Genomic DNA, 22,323 nt, shown 5'->3' on the forward strand with positions numbered 1-22,323 from the left:
CAATAAAGTCTTGACAAATTTTAGAGTCCAACTTTGCATTTAGCTAATTGTATTTTATTCTTAAGCCTATAATGAAGCTTCTTTTAGTGGTAAACAGTAAAACCAACAACAAAGGAGCCAAATAACTAGCAGCAGTCCTGGCAACACTTGAAACATTAAGAGCACAACAAAGCATGTGAGAAATGTTAAAATACAGAAAAAAATGAGCAATCACAATAATAAGTATTAAATATACACATGTTACAGGCTATAAGAGATTTTTAAAAAAAAAATCTATTAACATATGCTACATTCATTGAAAACGGACTCATTCAAATAACATCTGGGGTATCGTGTCATTTTTAAATTCTCCAATTTCTGGAGAAATTTTTAAGAAACAACATTTATGAATAAATATATCTACAATTGTTTAAATTTCTAACTTGCAACGAAGTTGTTGCAAAGGGGTGGGGGGAGAGAGATAAAGAATTTGGCTCCTGATTTTTGTTTAGAGTGAGCCCTCTTCATATATGTTCTTAATTTGCGAGTTTGTAGAAGTTTGTGTGCGTGTCTCGTGGACGTTCTGCGGCTGCGCAGCAGGCTGTTCCCCACAGTTTGGAACGTGGTTTCTGATTATCTTTCAGAGTGAGACCTCTTCGCGCTCATCCTGTCTTTGTCTTGACGTGGCGCCGGCCGGCCGCCATATTGTTTTGCTTAGTTGTCAGCAGGGAGAAGCTTCGGCATCAGAGTGGTGGTAAGTCACGGTTCTCCTCAAACAGACTCACCTGGACCTGACGGACTTCCAATTGCACCTGGACTCCGGCAGGTTAAGTGTGTGAGTGTGCTGTAGCAGTTACCTGTGTGACGCTGCGGTTTAACCTGTTTAGTTAGACGAGTGTCTGGAAGTTACCTCAGCTCAGGGAAAGTGTGGTGGTTCTGGTAGAGTCCAGACCTTAAGGTTCAACTATGATGACAGTTCTGGACCTAGTGGTGTCACACGGTTTCAGATTACGTCAGCTTCTTTACTGCAGACTGGACAAACAAATATGGTTTCAGATGTTTATGTGATGAGATAATGGTTCAGAGGAACAGGCTGAGGTCAGAGAAGAGGGTTTTTCTGTTTCTCTATCTTGTAAACATGATTAACTTTAGCTTTCATGGATGTTTGGTTAGGTCTTTAGACTCAGGTGGTTTACATATGTCTCTATACCGTCTCCCAGGTTTACTTGACGGTGACACTCCGGCCCCGCCTCCCTGCCTCACCATGGCAACCTTCCCAGAGTACATAGCTCAGAACGAGGAGCGTGATGGCATCCGCTTCAGCTGGAACGTGTGGCCTTCCAGCCGGTTGGAGGCAACTCGGATGGTGGTCCCGGTGGCTTCGCTGTTCACCCCCCTGAAGGAGAGGAGCGACCTGCCCCCCATCCAGTACGAACCGGTTCTCTGCAGTCGGGCCACCTGCCGGGCTGTCCTCAACCCACTCTGGTATGCATCACCTGTCTATCAACTCTCACCCGACATTAAATGGCTAACCTGCCTATCCATCACTTACTCACCTGTCCAGCACTTACCTGTCTGACTCTCCCCTGTCTCTATTTTCCAGCCAGGTGGACTACAGAGCCAAGTTGTGGGCATGTAACTTCTGTTACCAGAGGAACCAGGTGAGTTCAGAGGATCTTCCAGGTGTGTCTCAGGTGGAGAAGACTGGATTTAACCTTGTCCTGTCTTCTGTCCCAGTTTCCTCCATCCTACGCTGGAATCTCTGAGGTGAATCAGCCTGCAGAGTTGCTGCCTCATTTCTCCACCATCGAGTATGTGGTCCAGGTGAGACTGGTACCCAGTGAGACTCCTGGATAAGAGAAACACCTGGACATCAGATGTGTGACTGTCTGGTTTCTGTTTTCAGCGAGGTCCTCAGATGCCGCTGGTCTTCCTGTATGTGGTGGACACCTGCATGGAGGATGAGGACCTGCAGGCTCTGAAGGAGTCTCTGCAGATGTCGCTGTCTCTGCTGCCCCCCACAGCTCTGGTTGGACTCATCACCTTTGGACGCATGGTCCAGGTCCATGAGCTGGGCTGTGAGGGGATCTCCAAGAGCTATGTCTTCAGGGGCACTAAGGACCTGAACGCCAAGCAGCTGCAGGTAGGTCAGGGTCCAGTTAAACCTAATTTCTGGTCCATTTATGTCTGTTTTGTCAAACATCAGTGTCTTCATACGTCCTGCTTTACATTAACATAATTCTTAGAGAATATGTCCACCAGAGGGCAGTAAAGAGTTCACTGTTCTGATATCAGTTTAAAAAACAAACATGGTGACAGTGGAAGAGGTCTCTTATTGTACATTCTCAGGAAGAGACATAAAAAGAGAGCGTAGACAGTTTACCCCACAGAGTTACACATTACTGTTCCTGAGGAGCTGGTAATGATATAAATGATGGCACTCAGGGGCACCGGAGATCTACCAGAGTTTTAAGTGTTAAATACGTTGCAGCTTCTTCTTCTGTGTTCCTTTTGTTGTTCACATGTAAGCTATACTGCTCACTACTGCCCCCGGGGTTTCCGGTTGTACTGCTCTGTTTACTACGTCCGGCTACGCATTTGAGAGCTCTGTGACAATACACTGAAATATGAATGTAAAGGACACGGAGGACTTTGTCTGTATTCGTATTTAATATAGAGCATATACATGAGGCTTGAGAGTCCAACCACACCTGAAGGCTACTTCTCCAGAAATGGCTTGGTCCAGGTGGGGACCATCAGCTAATGTTATGACCACGTTCATGTTTTGCAGGAGATGCTGGGTCTTGCCAAACCTTCGGCCGCTCAGGGACGAGGACCTCAGACTGCCCAGCAGCCTCTGTCCAACAGGTAAACTAGAACACCTTTTCCAACTCCATCTGCGATTTCTACGGTTAATGCATGCTCCGTAGCATCAGGCTTCCACAGTCTGAGCTGTTCTCCAGGTTCCTGCAACCGGTGCAGAAGATCGATATGAACCTGACCGACCTTTTGGGGGAGCTGCAGCGAGACCCCTGGCCTGTCACCCAAGGGAAGAGACCGCTGCGCTCGCTAGGTGTCGCCATGTCCATCGCTGTGGGCCTGCTAGAGGTGAGGTCGAGGTGCACAGGTCAGCATCATCTGGACATGAAAGATCATTTAATTGACACTTTACCTACAGTGCACCTTCCCCAATACCGGTGGCCGCATCATGACGTTCATTGGAGGCCCGGCGACGCAGGGACCAGGCATGGTTGTAGGGGATGAGCTGAAGACTCCCATCAGGTCATGGCACGACATCGAGAAGGACAACGCAAAGTTCATGAAGAAAGCCACCAAAGTGAGTGAGAACTGCTCCCATGGATGGTTAGGGTTAGTACGGAGGATGTGTGTATATATATATATATATATATATACACATATATCACTGCCTCTAGCACTACATGACAGCACCTGGGTCCAACTGGACTCACAGCAGTCTGACTACCCCTTAATTATGATGTCCCAGCTTGTTTGATTTCTTGCTTGTGTTGTTCGTACTCTCAAATGTAAGTCGCTTTGGATAAAAGTGTCTGCTAAATTAAAATAGAAGTAATAGATCCGTGGACTAGTTTTTCTGCATCCCTCTGAGATAGGATGTTCTTCATTCTGGGAATATTACTTAGAAACCTGATTTTATATGTGATTCAGAGGACAGATCCTGGTCCAGAGTAACTCCAAATTCGTTTTACAGTACAGTTACAGTATAATGGTCTAACAAATGAGAGAAGAATAGAAACTCATTCATCCTCCAGATTCTGATGAGTCGGTGTAACACCTGGTGGAGATGTAAAACCACACTTAATAATGATGATGTGTGATTTCCTCCTGGAGTGAAATTCTCCCCTTGCTTGCTTTACTGTGGGCAGATCAGCCCTGTTTGAGATCAACTGTCCAACATATCACAATAAAATGCTAAAAGAATCTAGTTGTAGTCTGTAAATAGTGACCCCAAAAGATTCACAGTCTTTGTCAAATCTCAGTCTGAGAGTAGGCTGAGACTTAAAACTCTAAACATTTGTCTTTAGATGTGAGCTGGTAGTTTTCTAGAGTCTTTTGCAAATCTTCTGGTGATAGCCCAGCTTAATACAATCCAGAGTAATTCCAATAGCCAGAAAAGAGACTTCCTGAGGTTCTCAGGTCCAGAGACAACAACCTCGGTCTATCTGAAGGAGAAAGTTCATCCAGTCATCCAGGTTTTTATTAAGTTTAAAAAATCAGAGATGACAACTAACTAACTTTCTGTGTTAAATGTGTTCCAGCACTACGAGTCTTTAGCCAACCGAGCCTCCACTAATGGACACATCATCGACATCTATGCCTGTTCCCTGGATCAGACGGGCCTACTGGAGATGAAGTGCTGCCCCAACCACACAGGGTACACACACATATTAAGCATGGGCAGCATGGCTCAGTGGGTAGAGTGGTCGTCCTGTAACCCAAAGGTTGCTGGTTCGATCCTGGCCCGGAGATCTCATGTCGAGGTGTTCTTGAGCAAGACACCAAACCCCTAATTGGTCCAGATGGTTGAGCTTCCTCCATCAGTGTGTGAATGTGGAGTGAATGAATAATGGATACATAATGTAAAGCACTTGAAAAGTGCTATATAAATCTAATCTATTATTATTATTACTTTATAAGGGCTCTCAGCCATGTCCTGCCTTATCCTAGTCCTGTACCAGAACCAGGTTCAGACTAGCTGTAAGTTCAAGGTTTATGAAGCCACCTTCAATTCTGGCCTGTTTCTCTCCCCCAGAGGATACATGGTCATGGCAGACTCCTTCAACACGTCTCTGTTCAAACAAACTTTCCAGAGAGTTTTCACCAAAGACGTCCAGGGATCCTTTAAGATGGCCTTCGCTGCCACATTGGAGGTCAAGGTATAACCGGGAAGCTCCCAGAACACATCCTGGTCAGCTGTGTCTGAGGTTCCTGAAGCCTGCTGAGTTTGTTTTTTATTTACAGACCTCCAGAGAGATCAAAGTGTCTGGAGCCATCGGTCCATGTGTGTCCCTAAACGCCAAAGGACCCTGTGTCTCTGAAAACGTACGTTACCCCAAACACAGCTGATCTGCCCCCAGATCACTGCACCGCACTGTCCTCTACATCAGGGGTTCTTAATCTTTTTGATGTTGGGATCCAACTTTTCCAGCACAAAGTTTCCTCGGGCCCATTGAAATATTAACTTTGCTTTACTTTATCAAATCCACCTCCAGTTTAACAGCTAAAACCTTGTCAGATACATGACATAATACAATGAGATCACAGATGTTTTTCATGTATGTGAACCTGCACAAGAAGACGACCAACACGCTAACGATTCATGGAATAAAACCAGGCTGCTACAAGACACAAATTTAAAAGCTCAAGTCAGGATTATTAGCACATAAACTACTCATTAGATTTTACTGCAGTAATATCTCAGGTGTTGAACTGATGGCTGCGTCTTTCGACCAGCAGGTGCAAATTTAAGTGTTTTGTGATTCTCTGGGTGGCGCTGGAGGCCCAAGCATGGGCCACGGCCTCGTGGTTGAGAATCACCGACAAAATCTGCTCCACACTGTTTATTTTAGTTATTTATTTAATGTTTGCTGGCATTGTTCATACAAAAGTAGCTTTTTTATTCTATTAAGATTTTACTTTCCCTCCTTAAAGTTCTATGGTATGATTGTCTGATACTTCTTGTGGTAACACTGATGTTGGACTGTATCTTGAAGTCTGAGAACATTAAGAGAACATTCAACTTGGTGCATCATTATGGACATTTTCTTTTTTTTTTATTATCCATTTTTTTTTTATCCATTTTGGCATTTTTTTTTATCTCTGGCCATCGTTTTGGTTGTGTTAATGCATATGTTATATTTTTTTGTAAGAAAAGTCTTCACAAATTTGAGAATTGAAATTTTAATTTAGCTAATAGCATTTTATATGCAGATCTGTAATGGGGCTGAAATTTCGTTTTTTTTCATCCAGTCATGCCGATGATAATGTGATGTTAAACTCGTAACATCACAGAATGCAGAATTTTATTTTGTAAAGCTATTAGATGTAAAAAAAAACGTGATTTAATTGGATATTTTTGTTGTACAAAACAACAACAGTGACAAGTGACAATGTTAAAATTTTATAGCAGTTTTGTGAAAGTGGACATTTTTGTCCTTAAAGACATCAGAGCAGAGGTGCCCAAATCTGGTGCTCGAGATCGACTATCCTGCAACTTTTAGATTCATCCTTTTTCACACACCAGATTCAAATGGCTGAATTCCTTCAGCTGCACGTCATTCAGCTCTGCAGAGGCCTGCCAACGAGCCATTCATTTGACTCCGGTGTGTTGGAGAAGGGATGCATTTAAATGTTGCCGGAGTTTTACTTAGGTCACCCGAATGGCTGGAAGCAGGTTTCTACCTGTATGTGTTTGTCTGCAAGACACAATAACAGGAAGTACGACTGTGTTTTCAGGAGATCGGAACAGGAGGAACCTGCCAGTGGAAGATCTGCGGTTTGGATCCGAGCACCACGCTGGCTCTTTACTTCGAGGTGGTCAATCAGGTACGAGGACTGAGCTCTGAGTAGAATAGAAGGTCTGAGAAACACCTGAAGCTAAATGATCGATGCCGACTATAAGGGGTGGGATAATTTTAAAGGCTAAATTGACCTGAATGATGTCAGAGGAGACGATGTGATGATGGAGACGTCAGGTCTGCCTCCATTAGGTCAGACATGACGTATGCAACGTTCATGTCTTCACTGGGCTTTTATGTGACTGCTACAGGTCACATTTTTCCTGTAAACCTGAGCTCAGCCTGGCAGCGTTGGGCCTCTGCTGCAGATTGTTCCAGAAAAGCTTCATTCAGACATGAAGCTGACTCGGATCAGCTGCTGTCAGTCATGGAAAGTTCTGCAAGTCTGACAGAGGCTTCCAGGTCAAGGTTATAAAGCTGGTTCAGATCTGAAGATCTGAGGTCTGATGCAGGAGGTCAGGCTGGAGCAGAAACCAGCTGGGAAATCTGATGATGGAGCATCCATCTCTTATTATTTATTCATCTCGGAAGTTTACTTCAGGTTTCTGAGATTTGTCTCCAGTAGTGTTAATTCAGCAGTGTGTGTGAGACACATCCCTGTAAAGTGTTTGTAATAATGTTATGTGTCCTTCTGAAGCACAGAATAACAAGCAGAAATATGAGCACAAAAGTTTTAATAGTTTAATATCTTACAATCTCCAAACACCTGAAATTTCTAAACTTTCTACGACTTTTCAGTCCCATAAAACTTCAGTCCCCGTGTTCTTACCATCAGTCACTATTTCATCGCAGACAGCCTTTTCCAGGGGTCAGCATGAGATCGTACAGTCCAGAAGATGTTTGCAAACACTAGGAGGCAGAAATGCTAACATGTTGCATAGCAACATTACAGGAGAAACCCGGCTACAAGACGCTACCAAGCTACCATAGCACAGTTCCTGATCACACATTACTCATTCCTAGGATTACTTTACTCATTTCTAGAATTACTCTACTCACTCCTAGGATTACTTTACTCATTCCTAGGATTACTTTACTCATTCCTAGAATTACTTTACTCACTCCTAGGATTACTTTACTCATTCCTAGGATTACTTTACTCATTTCTAGAATTACTCTACTCACTCCTAGGATTACTTTACTCATTCCTAGGATTACTTTACTCATTCCTAGGATTACTTTACTCATTTCTAGAATTACTCTACTCACTCCTAGGATTACTTTACTCATTCCTAGGATTACTTTACTCATTTCTAGAATTACTCTACTCACTCCTAGGATTACTTTACTCATTCCTAGGATTACTTTACTCATTTCTAGGATTACTTTACTCATTTCTAGGATTACTCTACTCATTCCTAGGATTACTTTACTCATTCCTAGTTTTACTCTACTCATTCCAAGAATTACTCTACTCATTTCTAGAATTACTGTAATCATTTCTAGGATTACTCTACTCATTCCAAGAATTACTCTACTCATTCCTAGAATTACTTTACTCATTCTTAGGATTGCTCTACTCATTCCTAGGATTACTCTTTCCTAGGATTACTCTACTCATTCCTAGGATTACTCTACTCATTCCTAGGATTACTCATTCCTAGGATTACTCATTCCTAGGATTACTCTACTCATTCCTAGGATTACTCTACTCATTCCTAGGATTACTCTACTCATTCCTAGGATTACTTTACTCATTCCTAGTTTTACTCTACTCATTCCAAGAATTACTGTAATCATTTCTAGGATTACTCTACTCATTCCAAGAATTACTTTACTCATTCTTAGGATTACTCTACTCATTCCTAGGATTACTCATTCCTAGAACTACTTCACTCATTCCTAGAATTACTCTACTCAATTGGTGTTGTTCCTTTTCATTTACAGGTTCCAGGTGAAAACACGTCTTGATTCTGACACTTGCTGTAATAATCTCACATATCTAGCTTTCTGCAGAGACCAATATTATACATGCATCTCTTGTAGTTATGAAGATATACTTCATTCATTTTGAGTATGTCATCTCAGACAGGAGGCAGCAAAAAAACCTCATGAAGAAGAGGTTCAAGTTTCTGAGAAATGAGGATGACAGAACACACAGATGTCTCCTCGTTTCCACATGCATCTCTGATTTTCATTGTTTTTCTGGAACAACTGTGTGAAATTAAACAAAGTTAAGTTAATAAACTTCAGAAACTGTGATGACGACCAGTCCATGTGCCAGAGGATAAAGGTCTGATAACAGACCAGTCACTTGGATGTAAACGTGAGCCTCTGGTGTGTGATTGGTGGAGATGTTGGAGGTTATGTGAGTGGGCCGACATCTGGAGTGTATTGAAGATAAAGATGAAGGTGACTGGATCACAGTGGTGGTGATGATGATGGAGGGCATGTGTCGGTCGTGGTGGTTGTTGTACTGATGCGATTGGTCGTGTTCAGGGCGACCACAGAGCTCCGATGGTGCGATTCCAGAGACACCCCAAAACCTGACTGTAGAAACCTGCTGAAAGTTCGACGGACTGCCGCCCGGTACCTGCTGGACTCAGAGATGAGATATTATTCTATTCATTCATTCACTCACTGTACCACTTAGTCCATTAAGGGTTGCAGGTAAGCTGGAGCCTATCCCAGCATTAACAGGTGAGAGGCAGGGTACACCCTGGACAGGTCACCAGTCCATCGCAGGGCCAACACATAGGGGACGAACAACCATTCACACTCGCACTCACTCCTAGGGAGAAGTTAGAGTCATCAATTAACCGAACATGCATGTTTTTGGACAGTGGGAGGAAGCCGGAGTACCCGGAGAGAACCAACGCATACACGGTAAGAACATGCAAACTCCACACAGAAAGGCCTCCACCCTCAAGCAACCTTCTTGCTGTGAGGCCACCGTGCAGCCCAATTTGTTATTCTAAAAATATTTATTTATTTTTTAATTTTTTAGAATTTATTATTCTAAAAAATTATAAATCATTAGAAAATGTATTGTAAAATTCTAGTGTTTAACTCTTAAAACTCTACATCTCTGGCGCCTCCAAGCACTTTGACTTGCGTCATCATCAGTGTCTCAGGAACGGTAGTGTGTAACTCTGTGGGGTGAATTGTGATGGATAGCTTACACTTTAGACATTCTACAGACTTTTTACCAGGCATTTATATCCAGTCTAAGATCAACCAGTGAGCAGAAAGTTCTATGTGTGTGTGAAAAGAAGAAAAATAATGCTCCTCTGTGGCTGGAATAAAGCCAAGAAGACACTTCTGATGCACGGTGGCGCCACAAAGCAGCTGCTGGAGTTGTGAACATAGCAGGTAAATAGTAGTAGATATAACTGGAAATGAGGAAAAAGTGGAAATATGGAAATAGTTTCTGTTGTGTGTTTGTTTTAGTGCCAATATTTTTTCTCCTGAAAACCACAGCTTGGTCACTGTTGATCTGTGTGTTAATTCTACAAAGTTCTGTTAGTAATAAGTTCTGTTTTCTTGATCTGGTCGGCCTTTAAGCTGCTATATCTATTGATATGTTCATCATTTTAGCCTCATGATCTGACAGCTGAGGCTGTCCTGGAAACATCATGTCTGCATGCTGACTGGGATTTAAAGCTTCAGCTCCTACAGGCAATTTTACATATGTGGAAAACACATATTGGAGTTTTAAGGTTTAAAAAAAAAAATAAAAATGATGAATTAACCTAAATATAAATTATATTTTAGAAAATTACATAGATAGAAAGGGTTAATGTTTCTGACCCAAATTATGGCCCTCATGGTTTTCTTTTTTTACTTCTTAACAACTAATGTGAGCCCTGATGAACAGCAGCTGGATTGACTCTGGGGAGGATCGTACTCACGTCTGCGTCATGCAGGTGATCCAGGGGTTGAGGGCAGCGCTGGTCAGAACCAGCCAGGTGGAGAGGGCGGAGGTCACAGCTGGACTCTGCTGACCGCTGAAGGTCTCGTACAGACACACAGAAACATAGGGCAGCCAGCACAGCAGCAAACACACTGTAAACAGGAAGATCTGGTCACGTGACTGAGCACAGGTAGAGCTCAGTCACCTGAGCTCTACCTCAGTCACACCTCTTTCAAGTAAAGAGATGTGAACTGAAATTTTAAATTTCAAGAAAGGGGAGGGCCTCACCTGCGGTTGTGACCATGACGATGGAGCTCTTCAGGTAGTTGTTGGCAGGAACCTGGAAGCAGTGCAGCTCATTGCACATGAACGTCCCCCTCCTGGCCTGTTTTCTGCCCACGTATACAATGTATCCATACAGGGAACACATGCTGAGAATCGGAATCAAGATCCCGACCACCATCCACAGAAACACGAAGTAGCGGTGGTCCGGACTGAATTCTGGGCAGCAGAGGAACCGCCGCTCGCTGTAGACATATCTGCCGAAACCCAGCAGCGGCAAGCAGGCGTTCAGCAGGCAGAACAGCCAGACCAAGGCCAGCACCACCCAGCTCCTCCTGGTGGTCCAGATGCTGCTGTAGCTGAGGGCGAAGCAGATCTCTGTAAACTTGTCGATGGTGGTCCAGGTGAGTGAGTGGATGGACGATGTCTGCAGGAGGACGAGAATGAAGCCGCTGATCTGACAGAGGGCGTCCTCACTGGGGTATCCAGCTGGCGATGACAGGGCGTTGTGGACTCCGAAAGGAATGGTGGCGAGTCCGAGGACCAGGTCACTGAGGCTGAAGCTCAAGTTGAGGCCCAGTGTGTCAGACTGGAGCTCCTTGTTGAGGAAGAGCACCAGCAGAAGCAGAAGGTTCCCGCAGATCGAGGCGGCACTAGACAGGACCATGAACGAAGCATACAGCGTTCTCAGAGCCGACATCTTTAAACTGACATAGAAGACAGACCTGCTGATGACATCACTGATCAGACGCCACAGCTGCAGTTCCACTAGATGATGCTTCGGAACTGAATACTTCCAGTTTTCAGGAGGTCCAAAGTCCAGTTAGCTTCTGTTGAGGAAGAGGTGGGATTGATTTACAATTTACCAGTTGTTCCTCAGCTGTTCATCAGGTGTTACTCAGCTCTTTGTTACCTGATACTCACCTGTTCCTCAGCTTAGAGAAGCTGGATTAAACAATTTAGGGTTCATTTCCTTGACAGTCATTGTTCAGATTATTTTATTGTCTGTGGATACATGAGTTTCAGTTCTGCCCCGTGAAACACTTTGTGTTTGTGTTGAAAAACTCCTGAACAAAGTTAAGGTAAGTTAAATGTTGAAATAGAATGAAGTCACATTATTTACATCCCAAAAAATCCCAAACTGGATGTTGTTTTACTTTGTCATAAAGTCATGAAAATCACTTGAACTGGAGATGTGATCCGTGTTGTCCGACAGCCTGAGTGGTGAATCCTGGATGGTTGTAGCTCCGAAGACGGGATCAGCTGGGTTTATTTGAGCTTTGATGATTCACAGCAGGAAGCCAGCTTTCGCTTGTCTGAACTTTTAAACGGATATCAGTGAAAATAAAAATGCTGAGAAAACCACTAGCTCGGTTTCACTTACCACAGCTTTTCAGGAACTAGTCCCTGAATGAGTCTGGAACTGTTCTTGGTCCTAAAAATCCTCCTGACTCAGGAAATGGCACCATGTCTCCACAAAGATTTGAATGGAAATTACCAGTAAGTAATCTCTGATCTGGACCTAGACTTAAACATGGACCTGGACAGGGACTTTGACCTGAATGGGACCTGGACTAGGATTTAAACCTAGATCTATTCAGAGCTTAATGAAGTAAATCTGTCTCCGTTTCTGACTCCGAGCAGCTGATCCAGGACTGCAGGGGGCGTGTCCTGCTCAGCAAGTGTCTCCACAGGGCCTGTTGCCATGGTGCACCTGTCAGTCACCTGCTGAGATGATGATAATGAGACACACACAGTTACCTGGTGACAGCAAAGTCAACATTACCTGAATGTCCAATATCCTGTGTGTGTTTGTGGAAAAACTAATGTTTAAACCATCTTAGTGAGGACATCGCTGCACTGCAGGGACAATTTATTCTCAGCTCCCTTTGAGACATTTTTAAAAACACACTGTCAGAGAATCGGACCAGGAGACCCTCTGTTTTCAATCTGACTAGAGTTCCCTTCTTCAGTCCGCACCAGAGTGAGCGTTCACGCTGCTCCAAACGGACCAAACAGCGCCAGTGTGTATGCATCCTTCCAATGTGAAAGCAAATCAAACATCCAGTGAAGCAAAGAGAGGAAAGGCTGTAGATCGACAAGGTTGGATTTCTGGCTGCCTCTCCTGCTGCTCATACTGGACAGATTCTGGTGAAAACAGATCAGGTCGGAACACTAAAGTAAAAACAGAAATCAGACTGCAGAACTGTATTGTGGCTTCATTGTTCACTGGTGGTGAACGAAACACTTTCAGTCCTGGCCAATCAATGAGCTGGATTTGCTTTTGCTTGGTCAGTGGTTGTTTCTGGGATTATCACCTCCTAGTGAGTAGTTGTTGTAGCTGCACGATGTTGTCCAGGTGATTTGGTCCGCTTCAGTAAAGTTCAGTGTGAACTGTGGGGCATTTTTGGGGGATTCACCGCTCCAGCCCACAGAGTCCCCCGGACTTTGTTGGTGGGAATGCACCCTCAGGCTGAAGGCTCATACTTTGCGAGAAGCGAGAACTTTTTTCTTGTTCTCAAGGCCACAAAGAAAATGACATAATTTTGCTTTCACGAATTTGGTTGGGGACATCTTGCGGCCTGTTCTCGACACATCAGCCGAGCAGACAAGTTTCGTGTGATGGGTCAAACATTTGAGGTGGATTGTTTTAATGAACAGTTGATCGAGGTGGTGAGAAAGAAGGAAAATCTAAACAACACGTGGGATTTAAAGACACGGACACCGCCACATGCACAACCCTGACCTGCCACGGGTGAAGTTTCTCATTAAATATTAAATAACCCCATCAGCGGTTTATTGGACATAAAAACACAGACGTCCTCCCTGCAGTAATTCCCGCCCCGTCGCAGACAAAACTTCTTCTGGAGTGTGTAACAAGGTTCAGGTTTAGGATCAAGTTCAGGCTCAGTGATGACAACTGTCCTCACAAAAGCAGCAGAAGCTGGTTTGCTGTGTGTTTGTGTGTGTGTGTGTGTGTGTGTGTGTGTTGACGTGTCCTAAAGCGTGACTTGGGTAATAACAGGTGCTCAGGTGTGTTATCGTGATGTGGATGATGAGCCTCAGACCACCGAGGGTTCAGAAGGCTGTGCTAGTGGCAGCTGGTGTTTGTGACTTCATGTGCTTAGAATAAAGCTTCTGCTGTCCTTCATCATCATCATCATGACACTGAGAACATCTTTGATCCAGTAGGTCATCTCCTCTGAGAACTGGTTCAGGTTCTGGATTTGTTTCTTCATGTTGGTCCTGTTTGTGCAGAATGTTCACATAACTCATTATCTGACTGGATCAGATAATTCCCATTCACATGTAACGTCAGGTCTTCCTGCTTGTCCGATGAAGGCTGGAGTCCACCAGGTTATTTTCCATCCCCTCATCCCACCTGTGATGGGTTCACATGACGATTTATTGGTCTGCCTGTTTCTGTTTATCTTTGCAGCACAATGCTCCGATCCCTCAAGGCGGCCGTGGGGCAATCCAGTTTGTCACTCAGTACCAACACTCATCAGGCCAGAGACGCATCCGAGTCACCACCACAGCCAGGAAGTATGACAGCACACCTGCACCACGCACACTTAAGTCCATTTCATAAGAAACATGAGGACTCCTCCCAATGTCTTGGGACCTGAAATCTTATACCGGCCCGATTCTGAGTCACACAGATGGAGTGTTTAACAGTCCATGTGGACAAACCATGATTAAACCAGTAGGAAAATGATAATTATCTGTAGCTCTATTTAAAACACACTGTAAATATATGTACACATGGATGTGTGTGTGTATGAGGTTTTTTAGTGTTTGTACAGGATATGGTGCCATAAAAGGAATGAAATAAGACCAGTGATCTCCTGCTGGTTTCTACATACTTAAAGCAGGAGGTTATACCCATCCTGAAGAAGCCATTGGTCTGATCTCCAACTCCACTTTATTTTTATAGCACTTTGAAAACAACACAGTTGACCAAAGTACTTTACACCAAAATAAAAGCAATTTAAACAGTAAAAGTATAAAAACATATGATCAGCCAATCAAAACAGTTAAAATAACTATAAAAAGAAAACCACAAGAACCAACATCTCAAATAGTGTTAAAAGCCAATAAAAAGTGTTTAAAGCAATGATTTAAAACATTAACTGGTGTTAATAGTCTCGGTCCCGCTACAGAAAATCCTCAGTCTCCTCCAAGTTTCCTCTTGGTTGGGGGGGACAGATAAAAGTGACCGGTCTGCTGACCTGAGGGAGTGTGACAGTGGGAATGGTTGGTCTGACAGATACTGTGGGGCTGGATGTCCTGGATGTTTGTTAGCATTAAAGAGCCTAACAAGTAGCATGTTTAAGCTAGTCACCTACTAGATTAGACATTGCTTCTGCTAGTCCTCACTTTGGACAGATTAGTAACCATTATACTGAAGCTTGTCTGTGTCTTTGTGCAATGAACAATTGAACCAGTTATTTCCTTTTTAATGTGAAACTTCGCCGGTGATGGTGCGGAGTTATGCATTTCAATGCTAAATGTGATGTAAACATTTTTGTACTTTCTCAGCACCTCAATCCGCTGTTCATTAAGTGTAATAAGGAGACTAGTTCTCCCTCACAGTTGAAATAATCCTGGAGGAAACCCTCCAGACACATATTCAACCTGTTGTTCTGCGTGCTGTTGTGCAGTTGAATAACTTGTCTTTCCAGATTAAATGTTTGTTCTTGGTATTAGATTTTGGGAAAAAAATTTCTAAATAAATGCGACTTATAGTCCAGTGCGACTCCCCCACCTCTTATGATGTATTTTATGAGTGATGCAACTTATAGTCCGGAAAATATGGCACTGCTTTGGTTATTAACATACTGAATCTAACTGAATTAGCTACAGTATTAGTATGGTTCTTTTCTGTTATTGATCTGTTATTAAGTACTTTAGTTACTCTTCACAGTATTAAATTACATCCATTACACATTTGTGGCTCTAGTAAGCAACAGGTTGAACTTTAGCTTTTATAAATTATTGTGGACATTTCATTTTCTTGGATGAAATGTAGAGTGGCCTAAAATATTAATACATTTTATTACCAAAGACAGTTATTGATTACCATGCTAGAAATTAAGAATTAAAAATGTATCTGGCTTTTTTGCATTGGGCTTTTATGATGAATGATAAATGTAAAGTTTTATTATTTTTGGTTATTTTCAGTCCCAGTTAGGTCAAGTATTTCTCTTACAGGAGAGACTTTGTAGCAGCTGATTTCTGGTTTATGGTGGGAGCCTCAGACTGCAGTAACAATCAGCTGTAGGTTGCAATGTTCTAACAATCTGACAATAAATAGAAAAGAAGACGTGCTAACACTGCAGCTAATTCAGTTAGCTTCAGTATGCAGGGAACTAAAGCAGTAGATGGTCTAGTTGGCTATCAGCTTCAGTATAATGGCTACCAGTTAGGGATGGGCATTTCAGGTGAATTTTGAAGTCGACTAGTCAGGCCTTACAACATAGATTAGTCAGATTAGTTCTGATGTCATTGTGATGTAATCAATAGTGAAATGAGAAATACTTTATCTCCAGAAGGAAATTGTAAAATGTGTGTGAGATGTTATTTGTTTTGTGTGTTCCATAAAAACGTTTTTTTTTTTACATTCTGTGAGCTCTACTGTCCTTTATTGTTCAGCAGGTAGATGAGAAAGTGGGTCAGGGAGACGTCGGGATTGAACCTAGGCTGGCTGTGTTTGTATGGGAGAACTAAACACTGCATCTACAGGAGCATTCAGAACCAACAAAACCAGTTACTTTTCCTTGTCTTGCTGTCTGGTCTTTTTGCTCCTGAAGCAACATTTCTGTGAGGGTTTAGTAACTATGCTGCTCTGGTCTGTTGCCTCCACTATCTGTGAAAACTCAGACAGAAACAGCTGTTAAAACTTCCTGTCTCCAAACTGAGGTCAGAAGGCTGAAGTGAGGTGATTCCTCCTGGGCTAAAGCTGCAGCTAGCTTTAGGGTTAACTTCCGTCACTTTACACAGGACTCTGCTGGAACTAGAAGAGCTGTGTGTTGTGTTTTTGTTTTGTTTTGTTTTGTTTTTTGGCTAAAGCTGGTAGCAAAACATTCACCACTAAACAGGAAGTTTCTCACAGCTAACTTTCTGTGCTCCAACAATCCTGCTCTAACTCTGATCTGCCTGCGTCAGACCAGCTGACGTGCTGTATGTCTCCCTCTGTGTCCCCCTTGAAGGGGTCATGCTTTTCTATTAAACATCACCATGTCTCCATGCATTGAGACATACCTCATGTCCAAATAAAAACAGCTGGCTTTAACCCGTTAAGGCCCGATCCATGAAAAAATGTTAAAAGTCCAACTTTTTTAATATGAGGTCTTTATTTGTCCCTTCAACGAAATGTAACAAAAAAAATTAACATTTTTTAAATATGTCATGTCGGGCTCTTATGGGTTAAAAAAGAAGCTGTTTTGACTAATCAAATAGTCAATTGGTCCACATCCTTACTAGCAGTCTATCAGTACTGAAGATCAGCAGATCCAGTAGGTCACCAACTAAGACATGCTAGTTGTTAGCTTCTCCACAGCTAAGAGTAGCATCTCCTTGCTAATGCTGTTGTGCTGGATGCTGTATGTGGTTTAGCACTGTTCAGCAGTAGTCTTTTAAGGATAGTGAGAACCATATCCTGTATACTCTGTGAGGAAGATTCTGTCTGTTTTCAGGTGATTTTTTTTTTTCAGCTCTGGATCTAACACTTGCTGCTCTGCCCCTTCCCCACAGCTGGGCTGATACTCAGATTCAGAGCATCGCAGCATCCTTCGATCAGGAGGCAGCAGCAGTCCTGATGGCGAGGTTGGCGGTGTACCGGGCGGAGACAGAGGAGGGACCAGATGTCCTCAGATGGCTGGACAGGCAGCTGATCAGACTGGTATGAACTTGGAGCTGAAGGCTAAAAACATTTACACCTTCACGATTGGGAGTCTTATCTGCTGCTTCTGTTTCTGTGCAGTGTCAGAAGTTTGGAGATTACCACAAGGATGATCCAAACTCCTTCAGATTCTCTGAGACGTTTTCCCTCTATCCTCAGGTGATCTGTATCTCATAATGCTCTGCTGATACACCTGCTGAGCTTCAGTCTCACTGCTTCAGGTGGAAACTTGAACTAAACTTGTGTGTGTTTTGGTTCACAGTTCATGTTCCACCTGCGACGCTCTCCATTCCTGCAGGTGTTCAACAACAGTCCTGATGAGAGTTCATATTACAGACACCAGTTCAACCGGCAGGACCTGACCCAGGCCCTCATCATGATCCAACCTGTGTTGTACGCATACTCCTTCAGCGGACCCCCAGAGGTGTGCACACACTTTTCTGTATAACTGCACTAAGTAAAGTAGAGTAAAGTAGAGTCGAGAACAGTAGATTTGAAAGATCATTTAAAACTGTGCTGTCATGCTGACCTGTAGCTTTAATGATTACTGTGGTTCTGTTTCAGCCTGTTCTGTTGGACAGCAGCAGCATCCTGCCAGACCGAATTTTGCTGATGGACACTTTCTTCCAGATCCTCATCTATCATGGAGAGGTACACATCCTGAACTCTCACAGCCAATATCCCAGTAGAACATAAACAACATATCAGATGTTGAAACTGAGACAATTTATCATTTCATGGAAAATATGAGCTGATATTGAATATGACGGCAGCAGCACATCTGTAAAAAGTAGTTCCAGGGTGATGTTCAGCACGGTGTAAAAAGTAGTTCCAGGGTGATGTTCAGCACGGTGTAAAAAGTAGTTCCAGGGTGATGTTCAGCATGGTGTAAAAAATAGTTCCAGGGTGATGTTCAGCACGGTGTAAAAAGTAGTTCCAGGGTGATGTTCGGCATGGTGTAAAAAGTAGTTCCAGGGTGATGTTCAGCATTGTGTCTGGAAACGTCTGGGAAGTGAGGAGACCAGTTGCTGGAGTTTTAGAAGAGGAATGTTTTCCCTTTCTGGTCTGATGCAGGATTCTAGCTGCTCTACAGTCCTGGACCTTGGTTGCTGGATTTCTGCTTCCATGATGCTCCAGATGTTGTGTACTGGTGAAAGGTCTGGACTGCAGGCAGGCCAGTTCAGCAGCTGGACTCTTCTCCTGTGAAGCCATGCTGCTGTGATGGATGCAGGATGTGGTTCAGCATCGTCTTGCTGAAATCTACAAGACCTTCCCAGAAAGAGACGTTGTCTGGATGGGAGCAGATGTTGCTCTAAAACCTCCATGTACTTTTCAGCATTGATGGAGCTTCACAGATGTGGAAGCTGCCCACGCCATAGGCACTAATGCAGCCCCATCCCATCAGAGATGCAGCTTTTCACCTGTCCACTGATAACAAGCTGGATGCTCCCTCTCCTCTTTAGTCTGCAGGACACGCCGTCCATGCTTTCCACAAACTATTTCACATTTTCATCCATCTGACCACAGAACAGTTTTCTGCTTTGTATCAGTACATTTTAAATTAGCTTTGGTCCAGAGAAGATGGCAGTGTTTTTGGATCCTCTTCATATCTGGCTGCTTCTTTGCATGATGGAGCATTAACCTGCATTTGTGGATTTCAGAGTAAACTGTGTTCAGACAGTGATTTCTGGAAGTCTTCCTGAGTCCATGCAGTGGTTTCCAGTAGAGAATCATGTCTCGTTTTAATACAGAAGCTCAGCAGCATCCAGCCATGTCCAATGCACACAGAGATTCCTTCTGAATCTCTAAATCTTGTGATATTATACACTGTAGATGACAGGATCTGTCCATTTTTCTATCTGAGAGACTTTGCCTCTCTCAAATGCTCCTTTTTTACCCAGTCATGTTACTGAACTGTTGCCAGTTAACCTGATTAGTTGTCGAATGCTCCTCCAGTTGTGTTTGACTTGTACCAGTTTTCCAGCATCTTTCGCTCCTGTTCCAACTTTTTACAGACGTGTTGCTGCATCAGAGTCACTGTGAGCTCATGTTTTCCATCAAATTGTAAAATGTCTCAGTTTCAACATCTGATACGTTGTTAATTTTCTACTGGGAATAAAATATTATTATTATGAAATTTGGGAATCATTGTATATTGTTTTTATTTACATTTTACACAGAGACCTGACTTTACTGGAACTTGGGTTGTATCAGTAGCCATGTTTACACCGACACAAGTAATCAGATTACAAGTCAGATCAGAATAAAAATCCTTTAAGTAAACATATATAAAAGAAGTTCCTGAGGTGTGCAGGTGTTTAGATGTCCAGGTGTGTGTTCCTGTTGAACGTGCTGTTGTGTGTGGTGTCAGACTGTAGCTCAGTGGAGGAAGGCCGGCTACCAGGACATGCCTGAGTACGACAACTTCAGACACCTCCTGCAGGCTCCGGTGGACGATGCTCAGGAGCTGCTGCACGCGCGCTTCCCCATGCCCCGATACATTGACACGGAGCACGGCGGCAGCCAGGTGAGGCACCATCACACACACACACACACACACACACACACACACACACACACACACACACACACACACACACACACACACACACACACACACACAGAGAGAGACTTTGTACATTTCTATTTTACACAGAGTTCAGTTTCATGAAGCTAGGTGAGAAAAGACCAGAAATGTCTTTAAACTGGTGTGACTGGGTTCAGACCATGATGTCTCATCTGAGCTCATATTTCATGTTTTGCAGGCTCGCTTCCTGCTTTCCAAAGTCAACCCTTCTCAGACCCACAACAACATGTATGCCTGGGGACAGGTAAGCCCTCACCTTTCACCTTTGACATCACAGCTTTTACACCAACCAGACACTGACTGAGTCATCTCCTCTGCAGGAGTCTGGAGCGCCAATCCTGACTGATGACGTCAGCCTGCAGGTCTTCATGGACCACCTGAAGAAGCTTGCCGTCTCAAGTGCTGCTTGACCCCACACAGACCCCACTGCCTCCCAGACCCCATCCCCTCCACACTTCCTCCAATCAGACCCCACCCAGGCTCCACCCAGACTCCACCCCTTCCACCCAGACGACCCTCCACCTGGAACTCACCCCTTTTACTCAGACTCCACCCCCTCCACACACCCACCAGACCCCACCCCGTACACAGACTCCACCCCCTTCCAGTACCTGCCCTGTCACCTAGACACCACCTCCTCCACAAAGACCCCTCCTCCACCCAGAGTCGATCTCCTGTTCCAGCTACTGCCAACCAGCCAATCAAACTCTCCTGCGCTGTTGTAGTATCTTCCTTTTTGTCAGTGTTACTTTAATCGAGCATCCTTCCAGAAAATCTGGAATAAAACCACCTCATCAGTTGGGAAATGAGTTTTTCTCATGATGGCCACCCATGCTGGTCCAGTCAGATTCTCTGCAGGTCCAGGACTTGTGAAAGTTGTGAAGATTCATGTTCTGATAAACATGTTTCAGAGACGTTCAGCAGCTTTTTGGTGAAAAACATTTCAGGACCAGACATGAAGTCTTCTGCTGCCTGTTGAAATCCATGTGTTGTTTGCTTTTATCCTTCTAGGCAAACATTTTCTTTCTGTCTCTGTTCTGTTTGTAATAAAACTGCTGTGGAGAGTGTCTGTGTCTTCTGATGAGATGCTGCACTGCCTCCCTCTGGAGGGACACACACACATCACTGCCTAACAGCATTACCCTGGTGTCACCATGTACAGTCTAAGTCAGCTTTATTGTCAATTCTGCAGTGTGTGCAGGATAAACAGAATGAATGAAAGACAATATAAACTAATAAAACAAACACAAGTACTATCACTAAGTAAATAAAACATGATAAATAGATGAGGTGAATTACAATCAGTGCAATAGATGTTTATGGTTATGGAGCAAAAGAAGAAGATTGGGTTAGCTTATTGCCTGGTTAAGGTGATTTAAGCGGCTGTGTGCTTGTTCTTGAGGGTGTAAAAAATTCAGATGTTGATGGGGGTGTCAGAGTCCAGTGTGTGTGTGTGGAAAGGGGGCAGTACAGGGAGAAAGTTCAGCATCCTGACAGCCTGATGGACAAAGCTGTCCCTCAGTCTGCTGGTCCTGGCCCACAGGCTCTGCAGTCTCCTTCCTGATAGCAGCAGGGTGAAGAAGCTGTGTGATGGGTGGGTGGGGTCTCTCGCAATGCAGAGGGCTTTATGGGTGAGGCAAGAGGTGGAGATGTTTTGCAGGGAGGGGAGAGAGGCACTGACAATCTTCTCAGTTGCTCTCACGATGCGTTGAATGGTCTCCTTGCAGGATGTGGAGCAGGCGCCGTACCACACAGTGATGCCGCTGTCCTCCATCCTACAACAGGAGGTTCAGCTCTGACTTGTCTGTCTGGAAGCTGCTTCACTTCTTACTTGATGTAAATCTTTTGGGCACCACCCTCAGAGTTCTTGTTTGATTTGACCTCAGGACCACACAAAGAAAACCACAGGCGACAAGTTAAAATATTTATTGAACTATTCTACAAACTACATATGGTTAAAAAAAGAAAATTTCAAGCATAAACAGAAAATATGTCAATATGGTGTTCAAAGTTTATTATGTGAAGATGGAAAAATAAAGCAAAAATAATAGTTTGAAGGTATGTTACACCAAATTACTAAATACTAACAACTGATTAATGGTTTGTTCCATCTCTGCATGTTTTGTGCTTCAAACCTATGAAGCATCACATGAAATGTCTA

At 43.6% G+C, this 22,323-nt stretch overlaps 1 protein-coding gene across 2 annotated transcripts; it reads left to right on the plus strand.

Annotated features, from left to right (window-relative positions):
- Nucleotides 1-667: 667 nt before the first annotated feature.
- Nucleotides 668-21,229, plus strand: LOC121631383 (protein transport protein Sec23A). 2 transcript variants are annotated; one of them, XM_041972255.1, is made up of 20 exons: nt 668-733; nt 1,200-1,464; nt 1,583-1,640; nt 1,717-1,803; nt 1,886-2,122; nt 2,771-2,847; nt 2,943-3,087; nt 3,158-3,316; nt 4,278-4,393; nt 4,772-4,895; nt 4,981-5,061; nt 6,475-6,564; nt 14,111-14,217; nt 17,428-17,575; nt 17,657-17,734; nt 17,838-17,999; nt 18,140-18,226; nt 19,947-20,102; nt 20,341-20,406; nt 20,483-21,229. In XM_041972255.1, the coding sequence occupies exons 2-20, from the start codon at nt 1,244-1,246 to the stop codon at nt 20,570-20,572; spliced, it is 2,289 nt and encodes a 762-aa protein (XP_041828189.1). In that variant the 5' UTR covers nt 668-733; nt 1,200-1,243; the 3' UTR covers nt 20,573-21,229. The 2 variants fall into 2 exon arrangements, with proteins under 2 accessions (XP_041828189.1, XP_041828190.1); XM_041972256.1 differs by having other exon boundaries at nt 702-814.
- The last annotated feature ends 1,094 nt before the right edge of the window (nt 21,230-22,323 follow it).

This window comes from Melanotaenia boesemani, chromosome 20 (assembly GCF_017639745.1).
Source record: "Melanotaenia boesemani isolate fMelBoe1 chromosome 20, fMelBoe1.pri, whole genome shotgun sequence".
In the NCBI taxonomy this organism is placed as follows: Eukaryota; Metazoa; Chordata; class Actinopteri; order Atheriniformes; family Melanotaeniidae; genus Melanotaenia; species Melanotaenia boesemani.

Bases quoted from the DNA above. Each gene is read 5' to 3' on its own strand.
- LOC121631383 (XM_041972255.1), top strand. From the start codon at position 1,244: ATGGCAACCTTCCCAGAGTACATAGCTCAGAACGAGGAGCGTGATGGC. The intron at 1,465-1,582 runs GTATGCATCACC...TCTATTTTCCAG, and splicing joins GCTGTCCTCAACCCACTCTG to CCAGGTGGACTACAGAGCCA. The intron at 3,317-4,277 runs GTGAGTGAGAAC...AATGTGTTCCAG, and splicing joins TCATGAAGAAAGCCACCAAA to CACTACGAGTCTTTAGCCAA.